Raw genomic sequence first — 26261 nt, forward strand, 5'->3', positions numbered from 1 at the left:
CAGATGAAATACCAGAGGTTGCAAAAAGCTGTCCATATACCGCGATAACCCATCTCCCCAAGATCCAATGCTCGCAAGTATAGGTCGACCTGGAGGGTCGACCAGCGATTTATGGATCTTTGGGAGATGGTGGAATACTGGAATCACGAGATGTGGACAGCTCAAGAACTCACACTCATTATTAATAACAGCAAGAATTTTGCCCAAATCGATCAACTCATTGAGTTCTCTTAGAAATGTCGATGTGGAGTCCCCTCTGACGAAGTTGAGACATTAGGGGGTCTGACGTAAACAGCATAAGGGTCAAAGCAGCCATTTTGTCTAACTATTTTTTTTCAGCCATCTTGTTATTGTTCTAGTCCTTGTCTGTCATTTATGTTGTAATGTGCTGTGTTTGTGTCGTCCATTTTGTCTTCTGTCTGTATGAAAGCTGCATGAAAGTTATAGTGGGCTAAAAGATTTTTCGCTCTCAGTGTTTACCAGCTCTGGCCAGCCCAGCTGCATAAGGAGGGAGGGGGCATACAGCCTTGAGAAGTGAGGTCAGAATTAGAGAAGAGTTCTCAGCATTCGAGTGTCTGGTGAACTCAGAGATAGAAATCATTTCTCACATTCAACCCCTTAAAGCTGCAGTTCAGTCTTTTTTTTTTTTTATTTATTTTTTTACTTCAATAGTTTCATGTGTGCAATCTCTTAATTACCTAAATAACTGTATAGCTGCAGGTCAATTAGTTCTCCATGTATTGATAGGCGAAATTTGGTTACATAATTAGAGCTGGCATATGTTTATATTCTGCCTCTGTCACTCAGTGGAAGCTCATGAATATTCATGAGCACTCCTGCACTGACATGTGCTAGAGGGAGGACAGGGCTGAGGATGTGGTGTGCCATTGCTTGTGACAGGACATGAAGGGGCAGCGCCTTAGCAAATGGCTGTTAAAATAGAATACAAGAAAATTGGTCTTTCAAAGTTGTTTTTTTAAAAACAGAAAATGCTAAAAGTATTTTTTTCTTACTACAGAACTGATTTATTACAAAAACCACACATGCAGGATATTGACTGAACTGCAGCTTTAAAGAATGTATGTATCATTTCATTTTTTGTTATGTATTACAAGATTGTCATTTTAGTTGACGCACACTTACATCATTTGTTATGTATTACAAACTTACATCAGTTTTAGCATTGTTATGTATTACAAAATGATGTCATACTTAGTGACGCGCAAGCCCCCCCATAAAGGGGTGGAGCTTTAGTTTTTAGGGTATAAATGTATCTCATACCGTATTATCTGGGCGAGAGCTTTGTGTTTTGAAGCTGTCTCCGCTGTGTGCACCTGAAATAAACTCATTTGATAACTAAAATGTTTTTGTAACATTTTTATAACTTTCACACCTCTAAGACGTTTATAACATGTTAAATCATTTAATTGTCTATGCGCCTCTCGCTCATATTGATCAGTGGACATTACAAGGGCTCCCCCTTTGTCGGCATTCTTTAACACAATACTGTGATTATTTTTTAAACAGTCGCGTTGTTCAATCTCAGAATAGGTAAGATTATTAGAATTTATATGGGAATAAGAAAATCCATTGGCCAATAACCGTACGCCCCGTTCTACTAATCTTTCAAAGGTAGTGATGAAAGGACCCCTATTAGAAGTTGGACAAAAAATTGATTACTTTCTTAGACCCGAATCCTGATGGACAAAGAATGTTTGAGAAAACGGACTCAGTGGTTCCCCCCCGTTGCTCTATACGGACATTCGTATCTGACAACGCACAACATTCTTGAAAATGAAGGTCATTAATTGGTGCCGCAATATCTGATATAGTATCGGTAAATACACACAGCTCAAACCCCAACTCCTTACAAGCGCACCATCGTTTGCTTAGGTGCTCATTTGTCTTCTCAAACCTGGAACAGAACATTCCCGTCGGACCTGGGAGATCTCCGCTGTGACCGGAGCACTAGGTGTGAGGATAATCTATAACGTGGAGGAATTCCATCTCTCCCAACCCCCAAAAAACTCCACATTTTAACCAGATGAACCGTTTGAGTGCCAGAGCAGACACAGCACCGCAGTGCCAGTCACACGGAGATCGCGGATGAAAGGAAGAGCGCTCTTCCGGACACATTGCGTCCACAAGAGCACATACCGTGATCTCCCCTACAAAACAAATCCAGTATTTCACCACATCACACGGGCCCCTAAACATGCGAAGTCCTCATGTCAGAGGCCACATAAAGGGTACCGTTCAGAAACCAGATCCCAAACTACCAGTGCCCGTCCCTAAACAGTACTGCCGGGAAAGTGTGCCGTCTGTCCTATAATAGTTCCTTTTAAATGTTATCATTTTTGCTGCCGGGGCTCTCTCCTTAGGCCAAGGTCCCGCTGCACCTACACACCCACCTTCCATCCTGGTGGCGCGGTGCGTGGCGCTTCACCGCGATCTGCAGGCTGCGTTCTGAGGTGAAACAGGCCGTGTGAGCGCAGTCATGGGGGGGGCGAGGTCACGACACCGGCTCAGACAAATTTCAGCATGCTATATGTGAATGTTTATAGTTTAATGGAAAAGGATATATTAATGTGAATGTATGCAGATAAATTCCATATATCAATCTTTTGGTGTGTGTGTGTGGTGGGGGGGGGAACAAGTCATGAAAGGGGGGCTCAGCTAAACCTTACAAACACGCAGCAATCAAACTCTAAGAATAGGATCTGTGCAATTACACCATTCAGTAATCATGGCTGCGTTTAGGGTCAACAAATCGGATCCACCAGTCGCTGTGCACTCTTGAGGGCCCGATCATCAGCTTCCCACCTTACATCTTTCTTAAGGAACTGTTGTGTTGCCCTCCGCACGCCTCCTGCAGCAATGTGTATCTATCAGAGGCTAGGGTCCCGCTGATTTAGCCACTATCAGGAGCCCCCTGCAAAGCCTGACCTGAGATGGCGCTTGTCAGAGAACTCAGTGTTAACATGCAAAAAAGGATAAAATATATATATTTTTAAAAAAGCGTTATTCTCCCGAGCCGTATGTAATATGGCTATCCACATTTTATCCTAAGGGACCTCCCTGCTGACCAAATAAATATTTAAGGAAAATAGAATATCTTTACACGAGAACAGTGATGAGACCAAAGTAGCAGTAATGGGTAGACAGACCGTATCCTGTAATGATCACTTTCACCTGTCGGGTACATGCTAGGACAGAAAAGGAACTGGTCATTCTCCTGCACTAGACTGCACCCACATCCGATCCGTAGGCAGAATCATTCTTACAAAACAGGATAAGGCAAATATAAAAATATCACACGTGAGCATTCACATCTCAGGCAGGTTTGCAACCCCTTCTTCCCCCATCACTTAGCATGCAATGCTCCTACTGCAGCCAGGCATTCTGGGTAATTACACGCAAATGAGCAGTCATTATGTATACATTTTAAATGCAACCCTATAAGCTTATGCCCGCTGCATAAGAGCTTTTCAGCAAAACCGGATCACAGTACCGTAGCCAACAGTAACCTCATACTTGGGCAAAAATAAAACTTTGTCTTCTCCCAATAAAAAATTGTATTTGGGACGTTTATGTTCACAAATACGGAAGTACACTTTACTGACCAGGAGTTTCCCCCTCTATAAAAATCAATAGTTCCCATATATTTGGAGCCAAAAAAACTGAGCCCTTGCCACGAGCTCTTCCCCCCTCCCATTCATTATGAAATAGTCAATACTTTGAATTGTGCATACGTACAAAATATAGAAAGCAAAAAAAAAAAAAAAAAAAAAAAATTCAGCTAAATAGGGACTTCTACCCATAAATACAAAACAATCTGACCAGAGTACACAACAGGAACCCCCTTCAATGAAAAGGGGGACACCTCATGATCAGGTATGTTTACTAGAGTAACCCCCAATAACTGGGGACTTAACACTATTTTGGTGGCTACCTTATCAATACCAGCTTCGTGAACTTTACACAAAACAGGGGGGGGGGGGGGGGGGGGGGAGAGAAAGAAGAGACTTACCTCCTGTCATGGGAGCAACATCAGGCTCAGTTTATGAGTGATACCTCCTGCTGTGGGGTAACTTCATGCACGCCACTTACTAATCTGATTTAATTACTAAAGTAACCCCAAAGAGGAAATACCAGATTTTTGGGGGGTACATAACCCCAAACAGGATAATGTGAACTATTCACATGAAAGTGCAGCAATCGGAAAAGGCACCCAAAAGTGAGATCATGGGATGGGGGGGGGTCAGTGGGTAGGGTTTCCCCCCCAAAACCAATGAGTTATTTACCCTTGCCCAGGGTGGCGGGGGAGAATCTGTAGTTCAGAGGGGGGCCGGGGCTAGTCAGTTTATTTTATATGAACGTTAAGTAATGCCAGATAATATTTAGTGATCGGCGTAATCAAGCATTGCTTAGGAGCCAAGGAACAGGTTAGCAGGTAAGGGGTGGGGAAAGAATCAGACACCCCCGGCGCAGGAGTGAGGGGGAATGAGCGGAGATCCCACTTCAGCTCACTGAAAGAGGTAAAGACAGGGGGGGGGGGGGGGGACAGAAGTCCCATGACGTCACTCGGCAGGTTCTCCCCTCATTAGCTGAAGCACTGGGAGGCTTGGCCAGCGCTCCGTCAAGTTGTGAGCACAGATTCTGTCTTCAGAAAAATCTGTTCGCACAACGCAGCGGGCAATGTAGGTTAGCGGGCCTGGCCCCACTGAGGGGCGGCTCTTGTCCCTGCAGCGCCCGCACCGAGCCTAAGAGTCATGCAAGCGCAGTTACGGTGTTAACCAAGCCAGACTAACTGCAACACAACTGCAGTAAGGGCCTTCAGCGAGCTAAGACACCCCAAGACAGGACAGTGGGGGAGGCCTGAAACACAGAAAGCCCTTTGGAAAGGATAAAAACAGCACATTTGAAATCATACTAAGGTAAGTAACCAGACGAGGTCCTTTAATCTGAACAAGACATGTTGCTGAAGCACAAACCATCAACATTCTGCATTTACAGCAAAAATACTACAGGAATTGATAGGAAAAGAAACAAATTGTAATTTTTTTTTTTTACAGTGGGTAAAACTTAAGAATTTGACAAGTTTGGACAAAGGTCTCTTCTCACACGCACGCACTCTTCTTAAAAAAAAGTCTGTATAAGGAGTAGTCGAGCAGTCACACGTCATCCATGAAATGACTTGGTATCCAGGTGGCGACAGGAAAAGGTACTTCTCTCCACATTGGAATGTCCACACAGAACGCTTTGCGCCAACGCTAGACTGATTCGGGGAAGGGAACTCCGTGCCCTCCCCTCTCCCCCTTCAACCCCCAATCAGAGTCCTTTCAGGTAAGGGAAATAGATGGCTTGAGGTTTGAAGAGGAGAACCGGAGCACAAACTGCTCAGTCATCGAACTTGATCTTCTTGCCCTGTCCCTGGTTCCCACCTCTGAATCCTCCTCCTCCTCCTCCACCACCTCGGCCTAAAATAAAATACAATGTGTAACCAAACAGAACCAGGGTGGAAATTCCAGTCCTAAAATATCCTTGGGGTGGTGTAAGAATCAGCATGGCTGCACATCATATTAATTATCCTCATAACAAAATGCCCTTTGATAAGATGCTGATCCGAGTATACAGATCTGACCTTTCTGTCACGTTGGGAAAGTATTATTGGCGGGATTATTTGCTTGTTTAAGGCTCTTGTGATCATGTATATAATGCATAAAATAGTTACTGCAAGTAAAAGGTTTGCAAGCCTCAGAACAAACAGGAAGGAGTATTGCAGGATTTCGATTATGAAAAGTAAAACTTGTGCGTTAATTCCGCGTTTCACAAACAGCAGTTGGATAAAAGGGCCATGAGCTTAGCGTTAAAGGGACACGCAATGTAGCCAAGGGCTATAATATGAAACCATTCACGTGCTATTTACAGCCCGCACAAATATGTACTCCTTGGGGTAACTAGTCCCAGAATGACTCATCCATGCCCAAGATGTACCGCAGTGCAAACACTGCAATCTAGAAATGTGGCCACTGCCGATATGAATCCCCAGTAAGCATAGTGCAGCCTCATCTTACCTCCAAATCCTCCTCTCCCTCGTCCACCGCCTCCTCTGCCTCCGAAACCGCCACGGCTGCCTCCTCTACCACCGAATCCTCCACGGCCACCGCCTCCTCTACCACCGAATCCTCCACCAAATCCACCCCCTCTGCCGAAACCGCCACGCCCGCCGCGCTGGCCATCTCCTTTGGGTTTGGCGAAGTCCAGGGTCACTTTGCTACCATCGATCTCACCATCCTCCATCGCGTCTTTGGCCGCCTTGGCTTCGTCCGCCGAGGAGAAATCCACAAAACCATACCTACCAAAGGAGAAATACAATGACAAACTTTCCAGCACAAGATCAAAGTTGGGGCACATTACAAGCGACTGCCCATTCAGCGATTGATTTACGACTTGTTTCTGGGAATGTATCACCGCAGTGCACATTTGGGTATCGCATTAAGCTTACACTAAGACTTCATAGCAGGGAGATGTGCCGCTTGATTGTACACTCCGTGAAAACAAAAATATTCTCAACAATGTCACACAAGAGGCCATTTACACCCCACAGGCTGAGGGCAAACCACAGGCCAACAATGTGCAATAAAATATTCTTCTCGTGCGAAACCATCAGCTGCCACTGGGTATCAGGCAGGATGGTGCTCATTGAGAAGATACAAGAGACCAGTGTTGTGTAGAACAGCGGTGCACAATCTGTCCAGCATGCACCCCCCTTCCCTCTCCGGTGTCAAGTGCTGCGCTGCCAAAGAGAAGATAAGTGAAGTTGAAGAGGCCTCATCCGATCCCCCGGTATTAATTTTAATGCCTTAGGGAAGAGCGCGGGACCTCTGCAACCGCAGCACCCCCATAACTCTTGCGCCCCAGTTTGCGCACCGCTGGTGTAGAAGACAGTGCAGGAAGCAGGAGTCCCCGTCATCACCTGCAGATAGAATCCCAGCATGAAATATCTGAAACATGACGGGGCACAAAAATCAAATCACTTACCCCTTGGATGATCCGGTTTCACGGTCTGTCACTATTCTGGCATTCACAGAGCCATCGAAGGCTTCCTTCAGAGTTTCTTCAGTGGTGTCTTCAGAAAGGCCTCTGACGAAGAGTGTTTTTGTTTGCGCTGAACCTGGTGCACAATGGATGGAAGAGTTTAGCAAAGAGTTTGTGTACATGCCGCGATATGCACGCCTCCAACACTCCCACGGTGCAATCACAACGCTTTAACAGACGGGAAGCTTAAGTGTGTCAGTTACTTCACGGTATTTCAATCCCAGCGTCATGCAGTCAAATCGGAAGCTGCGACAGAGGACATTGTGGCTTCCTATTGACACTATTGTGATTCCCCAAAGGGGATGATACTGGGGACAGGGAGTCTGAGCCAAAATGAAGGCAGTTAAACATCAGACTTCTGTAAAACATGCGAGTGGGAGAAACTACACCGTAAAGCTCTTAAATTACAAAGTGGCCATTAATTGGGACCGCCCTTTTGCAGAGTGCTTGTGCTGAAATCAAAACTTCAACTGAAAACCCCACCCCAACAAAAACCTAACCCTATTGAAAACCATGCCATTTATATTGACTTCTTCCACATTTGCAAGTGTTACGCAGGGCCAGCAGCCCAACTCGTTACACTTCAGCAGAGTGACAGCACACTAGCAGTATTCTGTGTGTCCACGACCCACTCAGGTTAAGTGAACACCCCCCACCCACGGGAAACATGCACTTACAGCATGATGTAGCCAGTACATCATAAGAGACACTGGGGTGATAGGTATTTCATGACCGGGCATGGGTTAACTTTTGCAGCTAGAACACGCCCCATCCCCCTCTGCTTGCATTGTACCCAGTGAAGTGACTGTAGCCGTACTATGGGAGTGCGAGTCCTAGTAACCAGATTCTGGATCTGTACGTTAACTTGGTTATCAAATTCTCAAATGTTTTGTCATCACCTCAAGCAAAGCACTAAATTAAACCCCATCAGAACGAGTCTAAAGGGTAAAAATGTGTTTTGAAAGTGGAGGTGCCAAAGGAGCAGGGAAACGTACCTCCTCTTCCTGCACCCTGGGGGCCACCTCCTTGGCTGAACTCAAGTCGAATGGACCTGCCCTCAACCTCTGTGTTGTTACAGGAATCCATTGCCTCCTTGGCTTCTTCCACAGTGGGGAATTCCACAAAAGCAAAGCTGTGAGAGAGAATAGGGTGAAACCACGAGTCACAGGTTATTAGCAGATCAGGGACTTGTACAGCTGTGCTCTGAGGATGCACTTATACTGCCGTCACCAGCAGGCTTCCATCGCTGGAAAAATCAAATTCACTTCCAGAGATCGCGAGCAAGCCGCCGCGCCGCTTCTATACGCGCACACCATGGAAGGAATACATATTGTTTTGCCGTGACGTTGCATCGCCGGCACTATAACATCGGCCTTACGCCTGCTTAGTATGAAACGTCTACAGCTGGGCTCTTAATCCTGCTTACTATGGGATGAACAACTCTACTTGAGATTTAAACAGTCGACATCTTGTGCTGCTACAATAAAATGCCTGACCTCAGCACTTCAGTCAGTCCTTTAAGTTGAAGCATGATGGAATTAAGTGATGAACTAATGCAAAGAAAAACATGGTCTGAGATTTGGGATTAGAGGTTCGGTTCCAGCTAAATGTCTGGTCTGAATAAAATGGCATCCCTTTTCCTGTATTGTGAGGGTAACTATAGTTTAAAGGCGGACTACGAAGGGAGAAAACTAATGTTTTACATTTTAATTATATCTACCACCACAGCAAGTCAAAATAAAATACAAATTGTATGCTCGTATTTGAGAACAGTACAACATTTAGAACTGCAGTCGGATACTTAGAGTTCTGTAGCATTCACACGGCTATAACTTACCCTTTGGGCCTTCCTTGGTTGTTCTGTGGTATCCGAATAGATGTTGCCTTTTCAAACACTTCCTGCAAGCTGTCCTCTGTGGCATTGTACGACAAGTTGTTCACAACCAGAGTCTTGGAATCTCCTTAGGGGGAAAAAAAACTAATGTGACGAGGATAGAGCTTGTTTAGAGGAACTTGTTGGGCCCACAATGCTCAGGGCTAGAAGAGCAAAAATCACTTTGCTTACAGTAAGAAACACCAAGTACTGCTGTAAATGACTTGGAAAGTTGATGCAATATCTGCTTCGTGTAACTCAACCGCCCCAAACCAACAATAAGGAACCCAAGAACACACAGCAAAATGGACCTGTGTATAGTAATGTGGTTCTACATACCTCCACCTCCTCCTGGTGCTCCAACTCTCTTGGCTGCAGAATTCTGGCTCTTATCCCCCGTGTAGTCTAGGAAGAGGGAGCGCCCCTCTATCTCAGCACCTTGCTTCTCTTCCAGGGCCTTGTCTGCATCAGCTTCTGAGTTGAATTCAATGTATGCAATGCTACAAAAGGATAAACATTGTTATCACCCGAGTTTCTGTTACAAACCCCAATGCCTCCAGAAACATTTGAGACTGGAATGCAAAGTAACCCCTTGGCCCTCACAAAAACCTGCATAACAGGTGTTCTGCGCACATGAAAGGTACAGATTGAAAAACAATGTGCCCGTTTTCTCCAGAAGCTGTAAAGACTGGTCCAGTTTAGCAGCATATAACATCTGTCGCCTACAACCACAGGGCCCAACTGCACACCTACCCTTTGCTGGAACCATCTTTTCCGACTGGCATCCGGATATCTTTGGCAGTGTCAAAGATCTCCTGCAACTCCTCAGCACCGCTGCTATAGGGGAGGTTCTTCACAAACAGGGTCCGTGCGTCCCTTTCTGCAGAAACAATCTGGTTACCCACAAACAATAACCCTGGCAACCAACATCCTGTGCTCTGGTCTAATTTGACCTTTAAACCTCCGGCCAACCATTTAAAAACTCTAAATGTCCAGTGCGGTGGCAAAGAGAATATTATATCTAACCCCCCCATTTACATACCTTTTTTGTTATCTGCACTTTTATTCTTGTCAAAGGCTTTGGCTCTTTCCATTTTCATCTCATAACCAAGAACCTTCTTCCCATTCAGCTCGAGAGCCTCATCCAACTCTTCTTCAGAAGCGAAGTCCACGTAACCAAATTTCCTGAAGGAAACAAACATGTTAGCCAACAGAGGACACGTGGGGCATTAGCTTTCTCCTCATCGCTGGTAAGAGATACTCACTTTGATGCGCCAATCCGGACATCCTGAACGGGCAAGTTTTTCTTTGAGAAGAACTCTCTCAGGGCATCTTTCAGCTCATCAAAGTCCTTTGTGAAGTTCAAATTTCCAATAAAGATCGACAGAGCTAAAAGGTAAAAAGAAAATCATTAGTACCAAGATGGCTACCGGTCTCGCCGCCCGCGTCTGGCAAATTAGGCGTCATCACCACTAATCACCTATCTGTAACAGTCTGGACATGTCAAACTTTTACCAATAACCCACCACACACAAATCGCACGACAGGTGAGGATCCCCACTGACCATGCCACACATGACTATTTGAGTAGCCCCAACCAATGGCTAATCAGGAGTAGTGGTATCCAGCCATCAACTTGATCATAAACTGGTTGCCAATATCACCTCCCTAATGCCACTTCGGAAAACTGTCCAGGAACACCAAGGGGAGCAGAAAATAAAAAAGCATTCAAACACGCAGTGAGGTTTGATACCTTCTCCAGCTTCGTCCGTCTTCGGCTTCTTTGCTCCTGGGATATTTTTCTGTTTTGTCATTTCTTTTTTGCGTTTTCCAGATTCTTTTACAGTGTCTGTGAGCACAGGGAAAACAGTTTAAATCAAGAAAACAAAGTCAGAAAAGAGACCAAGTTTAAGCAAAATTAAATACCTTCATCATCATCATCCTCCTCCTCGTCGTCGTCCTCCTCCTCGTCATCATCCTCCTCCTCGTCCTCCTCTTCTTCATCGTCTGACTCCTTTGCTTTAGCGGGAGCAGCTTTGCCCTTTGTGATGACTGGTGTAATTTCCATTTCTTCATCTTCAGAGTCTGAGTAACAAAGATTAGTTTAATGCTGGGCTGATCAGATTTTAAGCAGTCCATGGCACTGCTCCAGTAAGAGTCTATTGCCCAATTTCCCATGGCCAATTCCGCTCCGACTCAATCACTGAATTGATTGAAACAGTTTTGTGTTTTTTCCATTAAGACCTCTGCAGCACCCGGGACCCAGACGGTACTAAGAAGATTACTAGGACCTATGATTTCTCAGTACTGTGAAACACACATGTACTTTTCACTTTAGATTAGTGGCTGTATACAGTGACTATTAAACTGCTTTGGATTGTTGGTCAGAATCTCAATGAGCAGCCAGAGGGGAGAACTAAAAATTATGCTTTTTTTTAAATAAATGAGTTATAGTAGATGAGGTTGAAAAGACATGCATCCATCAAATTCAACCTTTGCTAAATGTAAACAGATACTTAATCCAATATCCGTACTTAGTCAGTGGTGTCTGTTAATGAACAGTAACATTAAGATGCATTGGGTTGCTAAAGCAAGCATTTAAGAAGAGCCACAGCACTTTCCTTTTGAAGGGATCTTTGCTGATCTATCGGCGCCGTACAGAAGTGCATAGTAACAGTTGCACTTAATACATGGCAAAAGCCAACACTACTTTCGGACAAAAATATTGAAACTAGAGACTGGCACATCAGTAAACGTAAGTCATCAGGAATGTCAGTATTAAGTCCCACAGTGCTCATCACTTGTGCCAGCAAATGTAGTTAAGGAAGACGGCAGTTCCCATAAACTAAAGGCATCTGCAAAGCAGCACAGTGGACTGGGTACACACCTTCATCTTCAGACTCCTCTTTTTTGGCAGCAGGTTTCTTAGCTGCAGGTTTAGTTGCGGTCGGCTTCTTGGCAACAGGCATCTCCTCCTCAGATTCTAAAGGAAAGTTTCAACAGCTTAGAACAAAGTAATCTGTTTTAAAGCAGCAACATACCACATTTAGCCAGGTGAAAACCCAAAGAGTAAGTAACCACAACGGCTGGTCAAGGAAACGATCAGTCCTGCTGATGCTGCCTGAGCCACTCTAGTTATAGCAGCAATGAGTTGACATGCATTGCTTAAAACGCATATGCTTTGCAATGACAAGTCAGCAAGTTATCATTGCTTTTGGGAAGTATCTGCTTTCCTGCGCATCCATACGTTTCAAACACGTGTAAGGCCACGATTATACTCTGCCATGGCGCGCGTGCCTCTCGCATCACGAGTCTGGTTCGCCGTGTTTGGCTGAACAGCTCACGTGACGCAGCCGTCACTCGAAAAGACAATTGTTGTGTCTTTTCAAAACACTGTCCGTCGTGTGTGTGCACTAGGGACAGCCTCGTAGGCATTCAGCAATCTGTTGTCGGAGTATAATCGCAGCCTAAGACATCGGTTTCTAATAGTCATACATTGTATTGTATGTCTTTATTTAAATTACCAGTTCAACGTCAATTTCTATTATTAAAGCAGCACATCAGTTAAAGTTAGGCATCAAGGAATTCAGTATTAAGTCCCAAAAAAAATCATCATTTGTGCTGCACGCAGGGAATTTCATAATCTACGGTGTTAGTTACTACAAAGGAGTTTCCAGAAACTCAAGGTTTCTGTCTCTGAAGCAGCCCACTGTAAGACAAGGCACATACCATCCTCATCGTCTTCATCTTCCGACTCTTCCTTCTTAGCTACTGGTTTCTTGGCAGCTGGTTTCTTGGCAGCTGGCTTCTCGTCTTCCGACTCTTCTTCTGCAGAGACAAGATTGACTTAGAGACGATACACAGGTGTCAGGAAGCACAGCCACCTACATAATAGCTGTAAGCACATAACATACCAGAGTCGTCGTCTTCCTCCTCCTCTTCGTCCTCCTCCTCACTCTCCTGCTTCTTTGCCTGCTTGCCATTTTTGGCCCCTGCTGGAGTGGCACCTTTTTTCCCTGGAGTCACTGTTGCCTTGGCAGGGGTGGCAGCCTTCTTGGCTGGTGTTGCCTTGGCAGGGGTGGCAGCAGCTTTCTTTGCTGGTGTTGCTTTCTTCACTGGAACCACCTGATGGAATAAATATATTAAAATGAACAGCGTGTCAATGTTACCAAAAAAGCTAAATAAACAATCCCTCAACACCAAAATAAACTTGTTAGAGTAATATGTGCAATGGGTTAAATGAAGCAAACAGGTAAAAGTGGAGTACAAGTATCTCAATACATTTTGCTGGACTAGGTAAACATTTGATATAGAAAAATTAAATCGAATTTGAGTGTGTGCATTAGTTTGTGTTGATCAGATGTGGAGCATTACTGGGATTTCACTTACACATGATCCTCAGCCCCCGATTTATCCCACCGTCTTACCGTTTCTTCACTGCTGTCATCTTCCATGTCCTCTTCCTCGCTGTCGTCCACCTCTTTTGGGGGTGGGGGAGCAGCCTTCTTCGGTTTAGCTTGCATTTTTCCACCCTGATATCAACAGAAAGACAAATCAGCTCATGTATTCAACACTAACAAATAATTTGAAAGCGACACCACACTATGCCAAATGCCTGGTGATTACAGTATTGCACAAAGTGGGGCGGGGGCACGGGTGGTTGCAGAGGCCCTGCGCTCTTTCCAGAGGCATTTAAATTAAATTCTGGGGTGATCACGTGAGGCCTCTGCAACACACGTACCTGGGTTCAGACACGGTGCATGGCAATAGGGGTCCCATGACGTCACGCCGCCAAACCAGGCAGGCGGCACAGCGCCAAAATTTTGCGCTCCCCTGGCATAGACTACCTATGTAAGACTATGTGGACACGAACACCGACAGTACAATGCACCCATAAACTCAATATCTATTTATAACATGCATATAAAATGGCCGCTTTACCTGCCCACAGCATAAACGATCTGCACTTTCTGACATCTTGTACATAAACCAAAACACTACTTATAGAGCGTAAAGCCCCCGCAGCATGGCGTCTCCCAATGCTACACGCACTGTGCAGGATTCGGCATCTGCCACATTCCCACTAAAACCCACGGCATCGCGCCCCGGGCCTGCGCATCCCTTGCCTGGCTGCAGAGCCCGGGCCTACAGATGGATCCGCGCAGAAGCAATAAATCGTCTCGCTACTCCCCACGCGTGATCCCGCCACGTGCGTGGCGCCGGAAACCAGGCCCCAGCTCAACCCCTCGGAGCCCACACAATGGCGGCGGCGCAAGAAAAAAAATACCCCACGGTCACCATAACCCAGCGTGCACCACGCGGCGGGGTAATGACAGGCCCAATAACCCCAGCCGCGCGGGGGGAGCGCAGCAGCTGTGATCGGGTTAAACTACACGCGCGGTAACGGGCATCCCCTCCCCCCCGGATTACCTGTGTTGCCGACGCAGACAATACCACAATACTCTCCGCGAGACTGACGCTTAGGGGGGAAGAAGACGGGACCACGTGATAAATATGACGTCCCCGGACGCGCGCGTAAACCCCCTCCCCATGTGCGTCACACGCCGACTTCTACCCGCCGCGCATGCGCAGTGACCGAGCAGCCTCCGCTCCCGCCATCCGCGCGCGCTCCCCTCACACAAAGGCCCGAGCGCGCGGCCGCGGCGCACACTCCTCCTCCTCCCCCCCCCCATCTCTCATAGGAAAAGCGGGCAGCAACAGCCGCTATATATAACCGAGCGCGGCAGGGTGGGGGGAGCAGGAGGCCTATGACGCCCCTGGCTGTGGGGACGCCCGCCGCCGCGGGTTGCTGAGGGAAGCCGGTGCCCCGCGCGGCGTGAGGGGAAGATCTCCCCCCGGGGGATTTACCTTAGCGAGTTTCACCATGTCGGTTGTCTGTATGCAGGTCGGTAAGCGGGGAGGCACGCGGAGGGATGTCTGCTCAGGAGGACGCGCGGGGCCTGAAAGAAGGAACCGTACCAACTGCTCGCGAGCTCCCACCGTGGCGGTAATAAAGCCTGCACGTCACGTGCCCGCCCACCGGCCAATCCGCGCGCAGCGTGGGCTCGCCTGGTCCTGCCCAATGAACCCCCGCCGGCCAATCCACTCCGAGCAGCCGCAGTACCTATCGCGGCTCAGTGCTTGCTGGAACGCAAGCTGCTAACCAATGGGCGGCTGCGGTGTGAGCTGACCAATCCGCGAGCAGCAGCGCCATTTAGCGGACCAATCAGCGGGCGCAGCTGGACTTTCTGAGCCATTTTGGACCAGCGTGCCATGTGGTTGTAGGGGTGAGGAAGATGGCGGCGCTGTGTGCGGGGTGCACGTGTTTGTTATCGGTAAGATGGCGGCGCTGTGTGCGGGGTGCACGTGTTTGTTATCGGTGCTTTGGGTTTAGATGCCTGCTGCAAGTACCCGGAGCCAGGTAAACACGTATCTGCAGCTCCCACGGACCTGGGTATTACTGGGTGGGCTGACACAGCTCTACCTTTAGAGCTGAGTGGGTTATAGTGGGTCAGAGCAGCTCCACCAGAGCCCCCTGTGTGCCCCTCAATAATGTACACTCCTGAGGGAAATACAGTAAAGGGTCCTCCTCATATCAAGGGGACATGTAACACAAACACGTGTTGTCATTTACATTATTATTATTATTATTATGTAAATAGTACAGGTACCGAAGCCCTGGCCAAACATACAGGTGATGTTCTGAAGAAAAGAAAACACATTTTGTGTTGTTGAGTGGTTCATATTATGTTTTATTTCTGTTCGAAAAAGGTGATCTGTCAAATGGACATAAAAAGTCCTGAGTCTGTGTTTAAGGTCTTGAAACTATAATACGATGTGAGAATAAATGTATATAAGTAGGTCACGCTATAAATATGTATTAAAAGTAATTGGTTTCCGAAATATAGCAATGAAAGCAATTGTGCAATATTCTAGCTGGTTCGTATTTACCTCCCCCACGTGTATTGTTATCCTGCAGTGCTGCAGACATTGTATATGTATGTCTTTATATAGCGCCATTAATGTACATAATACACGTGGCAATCATGTAAATAACAGATCATGGGAATAAGTGCTTCAGACATAAAAGTAACATTTTGGAAGAGGAGTCCCTGCTCCGAAGAGCTTACAATTGAATTGGTAGGGCGAACGTACAGAGACACGAGGGAGTTCTGGTAAATGCGTCTGCAATGCCAAGCTTTATGTATCATGCATATAGTATTAGCCGCGGAGCTACTCATATGCTTCTTTAGGCTGAGCTCAGGCAGAAGGCGAAGCGGCGCGTGCATATCCATCGCAAATGTGGGTTGTGCGGTGGGAGTTTTCAAATTGAAAACTCCACCGGCGGCAAAGTGCAGCGCTGTTGTTTTTTCAGTTGTCGCTGCGACATATTGCGAGCACAACCCAAATTGACATTTGGGGCTACAGTCGCGTGACGCGAGCTGGTTCAGCCAATAAAGGCAAACCAGCTCCGTGACGCGCTCGTTACACCCCCCCACCACGCCCCCAAACGCCACGATCTGCCTCCTCCAGTTTGAGCACCGATCGCTGTGCTGCAGGAGCGAGCAGCGTGGGCGCGAACGCTAGCAAACTGCCGTAGCAGCCTTTCTGAGCGAGCCCTTAAGTTGGGTCTTAATGGTGCATAGAGAGGGTGCTGGTCGGGTATTGAGGGGAAGGGCATTCCAGAGGGTTGGGGCAGTCAGTGAGAAAGGTTTAAGGTGGGAGAGAGCTTTAGATACAAAGTGGGAGAAGACATTCAGTAACTATATGGACATTTATTTGAATAGTGTTACTATGTCGCTTGTTTTACTCTGCTGTTAAAGGAGCAAATTGATAAGTAATCAGCATAAGTGCAGGAAAGATGGATATTGGTAAATGAGAGGTCTCTCTTTGTATCTGAGTTACAAGAACACGACATCACCAAATAGAATGCAATCTTCCAACTTTAGTATTTCAAATGTATTGTATACTTAAAGCAGTGGTTTCCAACAGGGGTTCTTTTAGGTCATTTGAAAATTGTACCAAATACAGAAGTTACAATGCGTCTAATCTCAGACACGCTATTACAGAGGGTTGGGGTTCCTTACAATGCATCTGATCTCAGACGTGCTACTGGAGAGGGTTGGGGTTCTGCAGAATTTTACAATATAATTATATTAACCAAAAAAAATGAAAAAAATCTTATATATACTATATTAGTGAAAGCACTGCCTGCCTGCCTGCCTGCCTGCCTGCCTGCCTGCCTGCCTGCCTGCCTGCCTGCCTGCCTGCCCGGTATCCCTAGGGGAAATCTCATTGGTCCCTTGGCCCGCCCCCGCACACCTCTCATTGGCCTGAGGCGGAATGACGGGCCAAAGGACACACAGGGACACAAACAAACACACACACACAGGGACACACACACACACACACACACGCAGTAGGGGGGGGGGGGTACATTAGCAGCATGTATAACCCGGGGGGTGGGGCTCACATACCTGCCGGTCCCGGAGCCTCCGCCTCTTCCTCCCCGAACATCAGCCTCCACACCCGCGCGCACCTCCTCCTCTCCCCGTGTCTCCCTGTTTCCGCGCTTTCAGCCCCCCCCCCCCGGCCTTCACCTCCCCTCACCCCCCTTCACCCAACCCTCACCCCCTTCAGCCACCCCTCACCCCCCTTCACCTCCCCTCACTCCCCTCCACCCCCTCCCCCCCCCCCGGCGCCGCTACAGTCAGCGGGGGAGCGAGCGCCCGGGACACAGCGGGGGAGCGGCCACAACAAGCTGCCTCCCGCCTCAGATCCACGTGGGAGCGGCCGGACGGCTGAGGGAGCGGCCGGACGGGTGAGGGAGCGGCCTTCACCTCCCCTCACCCCCTTCACCTCACCCACCCCTCCCCTCCACCCCCCCCTTCACCTCCCCTCCACCCCCCTTCACCTCTCCTCCACCCACCCCACTTCACCTCCCCTCCACCCTCCCCCTTCACCTCCCCTCCACCCTCCCCCTTCACCTCCCTCCACCCCCCCCCCCTTCCCACCCCCCCCTTCCCACCACCTCCCCCCCTTCCCACCACTTCCCCCCCCTTCCCCCTCCTCCCCACCACCTCCCCCCCTTCCCACCACCCCCCCCCCCCTTCCCACCACCCCCCCCCCCCTTCCCACTACCCGCCCCTTCCCACCACCTCCCCCCCTTCCCACCACCTCCCCCCCCTTCCCACCACCTCCCCCCCTTCCCACCACCTCCCCCCCTTCCCACTACCCCCCCTTCCCACCACCTCCCCCCCCTTCCCACCACCTCCCCCCCCTTCCCACCACCTCCCCCCCCTTCCCACCACCTCCCCCCCCTTCCCACCACCTCCCCCCCCTTCCCACCACCTCCCCCCCCTTCCCACCACCTCCCCACCACCTCCCCCCCTCCCCCCCACCTCCCCCCCCCACCTCCTCCCCCCCCACCACCTCCCCCCCTCCCCCTCCCCCCCCCCACCACCTCCCCACCACCTCTCCCCCCTTCCCCCCCTCTTCCCCCCCCCTTCCCCCCCTCTTCCCCCCCCCCTTCCCCCCTCTTCCCCCTCCTCTCCCCCTTCCCCCCTCCTCTCCCCCTTCCCCCCTCCTCTCCCCCTTCCCCCCTCCTCTCCCCCCTTCCCACCACCTCCACCCCCCTTCCCACCACCTCCACCCCTTCCCACCACCTCCACCCCCCCTTCCCACCCCCTCCCCCCCTCCCCTCCCTTCCCCTCCCCCCCCTTCCCCTCCCCCCCCTCCCCTCCCTTCCCACCACCTCCCCCTCCCCTCCCCCCCCTTCCCCCCTCCTCACCACCTCCCCCCCTTCCCCCCCCCCCTTCCCACCTCATTGGTCCCTTGGCCCACCCCCGCACACCTCTCATTGGCCTGAGGCGGAGTGACGGGCCAAAGGACACACAGGGACACAAACACACACACACACACAGGGACACACATGTAGAAACACACACACACACACACACACACGTAGACACACACACACACACGTAGACACACACACACACACGTAGACACACACACACACACACGTAGACACACACACACACACGTAGACACACACACACACACGTAGACACACACACACACACACGTAGACACACACACACACACACACACGTAGACACACACACACACACACGTAGACACACACACACACACGTAAGACACACACACACACACACACACACACACACGTAGACACACACACACACACGTAGACACACACACACGTAGACACACACACACGTATACACAAACACACGTATACACAAACACACACGTATACACACACACACGTATACACACACACACACGTAGACACACACACACACACACGTAGACACACACACACACACACACGTAGACACACACACACACACGTAGACACACACACACACACGTAGACACACACACACACGTAGACACACACACACACGTAGACACACACACACACGTAGACACACACACACACACACGTAGACACACACACACACACGTAGACACACACACACGTATACACAAACACACACACGTATACACAAACACACACACGTATACACACACACACACACGTATACACAAACACACACACGTATACACAAACACACACACGTAGACACGTAGACACACACACACACACGTAGACACACACACACGTAGACACACACGTAGACACACACGTAGACACACACGTAGACACACACACGTAGACACACACATGTACACGTAGACACACACATGTACACGTAGACACACACACACATGTACACGTACACACACACACACACACACATGTACACGTAGACACGTACACACACATGTACACGTATACTCACACACATGGAGACATACACGTACACACACACGTATACACACAGGTATACATACACATAATGTGTATACATACACATAATGTATACACACACACACACGTGTGTACACACACACACACGTGTGTACACACACACACACTATCCCCAGCACCACCACATCAGCACACCGGTATCCCATGCCCCCCCAGCACACTGGCATTCTCGGCTCCCCGCCATTCCCAGCCCCCATCAACACCATCAGCACCCACACATCGCCACCTTTGCACCTCCCCCATCGGCACACCCACATCCGCACCCCCACATCAGCACCAAACCCTCCCAAATCAGCACACCGATACAATCACCATCAGTACAGCCACAGCAGCACTACCACCGCACATGGGCCGCGTGGACCACTCCCCACCCAAATGCCACACCCACACCACAAACATCCCGGGCAACGCCGGGGCTCTCAGCTAGTACTGCTCTAAAGTAAAACCAGAAGAAAGAGCTACATGCTGCGTTTATGTTAATGACTTTAGAGAATGGTGTAACAATTTTGATATTACTGACATTAATTATAAAACCTTCACAAAACTCACGAGTGGTTATTTTTTTTTAAAGTACTGAAATATTACACCTTGAAATCGCTATATCTCAGAAAATCAGAAACTGATAGAGCATTTCACAATAACATGCGGACAGTATATAAAGTAATCGCCAGAGACCAGAGTGACCGTATACGTTTTGAGATCGCCCTCTTGCATGCATTTTTAATGTAAGTGATGGTATATTCACACAGTAAGTAGACCAAGAAAAAGCTGTGCAGCAAAGTAAACCTGGCCAGTGAAATTCTTAAAAAGAGTCTCGGGAAAATCATAGTCCCCCCCCAAAAAAACACCTTGCATAAGTCTAAAAAAAAATGGTGCGCAGAATATGCAGCACATGCGCTGCACATGTGTGAGAGAGGCTGTTATTAACGCGACCTGACTCACAGTTGTACAGTGGATTGTTTTTTTTTTTGTTGTTGCACATTTTGCACAATAATGCTTGTTGGAGAATTGGAGAAAACACAAATAATGCCCTTATGGCCTCTGAGTCTGGTATTGGTGTTTATGCCAGATGTCGCCCCCCCTCCCCCCCCTGGGTAAACGGTAAAAAAGGGTAGTGTGAGGCTGTTTATCTGATTATAGGGCAGAAGTCACATAATCGGCATTAATTTCAGCTTCAGTTTCTTAAGCTGCATTTTTCAAATGAACTTCCCATCATTATTTTGCACTCAATTGTAGCACGGCGTGACACAAACTATGCAAATGAAGCACAAAGTGCTTGGTTTACACAGCGGTCAGTGTGTGAATGTTAACACAATGGTAGGTACAGTGTAATGCAACAAAAGAAAAGAAACGCTCAACCAACTTCAAAATAAGTCGTGCATGTGATACTACGTATGTGGGCGTAATCCCAATATAGTGAAATATTCAGTGTATAAATGTGACAAGATATAATACAACCCCTATTACATGCCTCCTTACAGCTCGGCCCTAATGTCTCGCTATGCACCATCCCGGCTCTTGCGTTCTGCTCCAGGATTTCTTCTCTCTACCCCTTTTATCTAAAGCCCTCTCCCACCTTAAACCTTTCTCACTGCCTGCCCCGCACGCGTCTGGAATGCACTTGTTTGTCTGAAAGCACTTCTTCCCATTCTGTGTTATCTGTGTTATTTGTTATTTATATGATTACCACGTGTATTACTGCTGTGATGCGCTATGTACATGAATGGTGCTATATACATGCATACATACGGTGCAGCTCTTTCAAAAAGACCTTCCACTTGGTGTTACGTGGAAAAAACCCGAAACACGAAACAGAGCGCAGCTCTCAAAGAACATATATCGGGGGGAAATAGTGCAACGCTGAAACCCAATCAGATGTCCCAGTGGTCAGGTGATATATACACTCACAAGGCATAGCTCAAATTTTAGGGGCTCTTAAACAGAACCGTGCAACGAAGATCATCTGTTTTAACACTTTGTTTTTTCTTTTTACCTTTTTAGAATAAACGAGACGAGACCTTCCTACTTCTAATATGCAAAGTATATTTACATTTACAGACCAGATGCAAATCTTACATCTAAACCAAGGATGTGTTCAGACTTGTCTATCAGCTGCTATAGTAATTTACACCAGAGACCAACGAGACGTCATTTTTAGTTTTCTTTTAGATTGTTACATTTTTAAGGCAACCGGCAAAGTGTGTGTGTGTGTGTGTGTGTGTGTGTGTGTCAGACGTTTGTACATTTCTTGTTATTTATTGTGTACTTTGTACTGTATATTAGATATCAAGGATTTGTAGTTCACCATATTAGTATATACAGTCAGCTTGGGTATTAAGGGTTTTTTCTCTCCGCTTATTTTATATTTGTTGTGTGTATTTTTAGATGTTGCGATAATAAATGTAATACTTTTTTGGATATGCTAGAGTGCTTTCTTTTGGGCGACTGTTTGTTTCTTGTCTACATATATCCTTAGCCCTAAGCACCATCAAGAGTGATTTATTTAATTTACCCTTGATTTATAGCATCCTATACTATCACACTCTGATGTATGTATACATACATACATACATACACACACACCTGTCCAAGACATGCAAATGAGGACACAGTAATATTTCCATTTGCTGTGTGTGAGAGAGGTCATATTCCAGGACCGAAACGTCGGATTGGGTGACTTATCTTTTCTATTCAGATGCCCAATACAGATTTTCATGATTACTGAACCGAGTGCAGTCTGTCTCTACCGGACGAGAGAATGGTAATGTTGTATTTCTATTATTTGAGACTAGCACCTGTCTATATGAACCAGTACACTGAGTGCAAGCTGTGATGTTTGTTTTATGTGTATATATATATCTATATCGTGGTCCGCTTATAACGTGGTGTGAGCGTGGCTCCCATTTTGAAAAAAAAATGATTGGGTTGGGGGGTGGGCAAACTGACACACATACATACATACATACACACACATACATACACACACATACATACACACACATACATACACACACATACATACATACACACACATACACACACACACACACATACACACACATACAGACACACACACACATACAGACACACATACATACATACACACACACATATACATACACACACACATATACATACACACACACATACATACACACTCCTAGAAGCACTCAAAAATAACCACAAATACACATGATATGAAATTTAGTCAAAGAATGAATTTTAATGTAACGCATCTAATAAACAAACAGTTTAAAAAACAACATTGAAAAAAACCTCCTAAATAAATAAAGTTCAAGGGAACCAGCTACAACTACGTGTGGCTAGCATAGAGTTTGCCAATGCTTAAAGGGGTAGTAGAGAAAGCATGGGGAAAAGTACCCCTTGCAGATTCAGCCGGCCAATCAGAGACCCATGTAAGGCTACTCTAAGCAGAACAAAATAAATTAACCCCTCATGAATAAACTATTGTCATAAGAACCAAAATCAATAAGGCCTAATAATAAATCTGAATAAACTTACCCACACAAATAAGTAATAATTGTGTAAGGGGGAGAAAAAAGGTGTTAACATGAAAAAGGTAAATCAAAAGTCATGTGCCCGTACAAACTAACCACACTAACATTATAACATTGTTGAAAAGGCTGGCCAATTTTTTTTTTTTAATGTAAACGTGCTACGGCCAAACAAAATATCACTGAGGAGACAAAATAACAAGCATATGATACTCCGCTAGATGGAGATGTAGATAAGTTGGTACAGCTGGTAGATATTGTATCATTTGCAGTCCGATAGAAACAGCATTAGTAAGTCCCACAGTGCATACTTTGTAGCCAGAGTAATTTATTTATTGGATATATATCTCCAATAAAGAATATCACTTGTGAGCACATTCACATAGGTATGCAAACCTGCCTTTCCCCATTATCACCTAGCATACAGTGCTTCCACTGCAGCAAGGGATTCTGGGAAATGACATGCAAAAGAGCACACAGTGTCACCTTTTGTCTGAAATCCAGTTTTACATGGAACCCTTATAAGCTAATGCTCGCCGTTCACACAGCTTTTAAGCACAACATGGGATTAGATGCAAAGCTAGAGAAACCCCTCATAGACAGCTGTTTTGACCTTGTGGGTCTCATCAGGGTGAGGTTATACTGGCTTTGCAATTTTCAAGCTGGGTAGGTTTACCATACATTATTTCAGTTATGGTGGGTGAAAAAGGCAGCAAAAAACCTCCACCGTTAGCATATAGCCAATAAATGTATAACTTAAATAATGTATGGAGGTGTGTGGGTGTATATATATATAATTATATATATTATATAAAAAAAATATTTATTTCTAGGAGAGGAAATTAATTGGGGTGCCATTGTATCAACTTGGCATTGAATAGGGAGTGCTGCTCATGGGCAGAGATAATGGTAAGAACTGGAGAGGAAAGGAACCCAATAAATATATTGCCCACTCTGATAATTTTATAGAATTAAAATAACTATTGATTGCAAACAAAATATAGGGTATTTAAAAATGTCAATACTAAACGCACAGCTGATCCAATGGTGGGTGTCAGATGTGAACACCGCAGATCTAATAGATACAGGGATAGGTAATAACCGTATATAACAGTGTTCCCTAATATGAATCCCTCAAATCAGTCCGTATACATGCAATTAGTGCTTGTTAGTTACTGCTCTTATGCACAGTGGCACTTTGCTGTGTGTGACACACTTGGGATTACTTTTGCCCTGGTGTGTGTTGGTTGCGTGACTATACTTATCTATTTATAGTTTTCTCCTCCCAGTGCCTGCTGTATACCATCATGGCATTTCCACCAATCCTCTCACACCATATACACACAGTGTGTCTTTTTCCAGCTCGTGTTCACACTCTCCTGCTGCACCGCTGCGGACTCCTTCACTGTGCGCACGCTTGTGCCAGGCTGTCACTGCAGCGATCGCACATCTAATCACTGCGTCTTACACCCGGAGATCCCTTCTCTGGTACAATGCTGCAAATAGGTGGTCACTGCTAATTCCCAACCCCTACTGTTCACATTGGTCCCCCTAATTAGAGATATAATGTTATTACCTATCCCTGTATCTATTAGATCCATGGTGTTCACATCTGACACCCACCATTGGATCATCTGTGCGTTAAGTATTGTCATTTTTAACACCCTATATTTTATTTGTTTACAATCAATAAAGTTATTTTAATTATATCAATTATCACTGTGTGTGTGTGTGTGTGTGTGTGTGTGTGTGTGTATTGGGTTCCTTTATTTCTATGAGATAAGAGCACAAAACGCTTCTATATCGCAATAAGAGATTTATTTCACATGCAATGTAAAGGGTTCAAATTTGTAAACTTGGAATTGACTTAAATATTAAGGCCATGTAGAGGCACAGTGCCTTTACTCACAGTGCCTTTACTCACAGTGCCTTTACTCACAGTGCCTTTACTCACAGTGCCTTTACTCACAATGCCTTTACTCACAATGCCTTTACTTGCTTCTTATTGAAGTGCAGGTGCTTACCCGGGCACAGACGCGGTGACGTCACCCTCACGCTGGGGCCGAGCGGAGTTTTGATTATACCAGGGAAACGGCAAAGCGGAGACAGGGTGGCGGAGGTGTGGCCGTGAGCGCTTCGCCCTCATTGGCTGGAACCGCTCACGTGACGCGGCGGCGCCAGCCAAGAACATATCTGATGATCGCACTAGGAGACATCCGCCCTGCAGTTCCACGCGGCGCGAGCGCACAGGTTTAATGTTTTTCAAGCGTGCGCACACAGGTTGAATGTTTTTCAGGCACACGGCGCGCGCACGCAGTTAGGTTGAATGTTTTTCAGGCACACGGCGCGCGCACGCAGTTAGGTTGAATGTTTTTCAGGCACGCGGTGCATGCACGTTTTTCTGTATAATCAAGGCCTTATTGTGACATAGGAGCGTTTTGCGCTCTTATCTCCTAGAAATTGTTACGTAGGGACCACGAACTCTGACATGAGTAGCATCACTTCAAGCTAATACGTACACTTTTACTTTTAGTGGGATTCAATGATATTATTATGTGTAATTTTCAGGGTGACACCATTGTATCTACATATTTATACAGCACACATCTTATGATTTTTTTCATCTCCCACTCTGGGTATAATTAGTGTTTTACCTAATTGTATGTAGGTATGTGTTGTTATGTTAAAGGTTTCATTTTCCCAGTACAAATGTGTGAAACGCGTAGGGGTAAGAGCATAGTCTGATGCCCTGTGAAGTTGTCGCCAATCGCGGTTTGAGACATGAGCCAAGAACAAGCAGTGAGCCGAGTCTGACCACACAATACGGGCCGCGCGAACCCGGAAGTGACAGACCGGCGCCAATGAACAGCTGATCCCAGCGCGCAGAGGTACTGCTCAAACTGACTCGTCT

The 26261-nt window shown here is 46.8% G+C and overlaps 1 protein-coding gene and 2 non-coding genes across 5 annotated transcripts; all 3 read right to left on the reverse strand.

The window, feature by feature from the left end:
* Window positions 1–4933: 4933 nt before the first annotated feature.
* NCL (nucleolin) lies at window positions 4934–14997 on the reverse strand. Of its 3 annotated transcripts, none has more exons than XM_075570959.1 (16): window positions 14843–14997; window positions 13402–13506; window positions 12889–13099; window positions 12704–12802; window positions 11862–11957; window positions 10901–11059; window positions 10728–10811; window positions 10240–10363; window positions 10017–10159; window positions 9728–9854; window positions 9314–9474; window positions 8939–9062; window positions 8097–8233; window positions 7045–7177; window positions 6078–6358; window positions 4934–5480 (listed from the first exon to the last, which is right to left on the reverse strand). In XM_075570959.1, exons 1-16 carry the CDS (start codon window positions 14858–14860, stop codon window positions 5401–5403), a joined length of 2082 nt encoding a protein of 693 aa, XP_075427074.1. In that variant the 5' UTR covers window positions 14861–14997; the 3' UTR covers window positions 4934–5400. The 3 variants fall into 3 exon arrangements, with proteins under 3 accessions (XP_075427074.1, XP_075427073.1, XP_075427076.1); XM_075570958.1 differs by having other exon boundaries at window positions 10728–10823; XM_075570961.1 differs by lacking the exon at window positions 14843–14997 and adding an exon at window positions 14405–14545 and having other exon boundaries at window positions 10728–10823.
* LOC142466280 (small nucleolar RNA SNORD82) lies at window positions 11716–11782 on the reverse strand. The gene has a single exon (XR_012788133.1). It is a non-coding gene; the product is annotated as a small nucleolar RNA SNORD82 (small nucleolar RNA).
* Window positions 12530–12597, reverse strand: LOC142466279 (small nucleolar RNA SNORD82). Its single transcript, XR_012788132.1, has one exon. It is a non-coding gene; the product is annotated as a small nucleolar RNA SNORD82 (small nucleolar RNA).
* Window positions 14998–26261: the final 11264 nt, after the last annotated feature.

This window comes from Ascaphus truei, chromosome 14 (assembly GCF_040206685.1).
Source record: "Ascaphus truei isolate aAscTru1 chromosome 14, aAscTru1.hap1, whole genome shotgun sequence".
Taxonomy (NCBI): domain Eukaryota; kingdom Metazoa; phylum Chordata; class Amphibia; order Anura; family Ascaphidae; genus Ascaphus; species Ascaphus truei.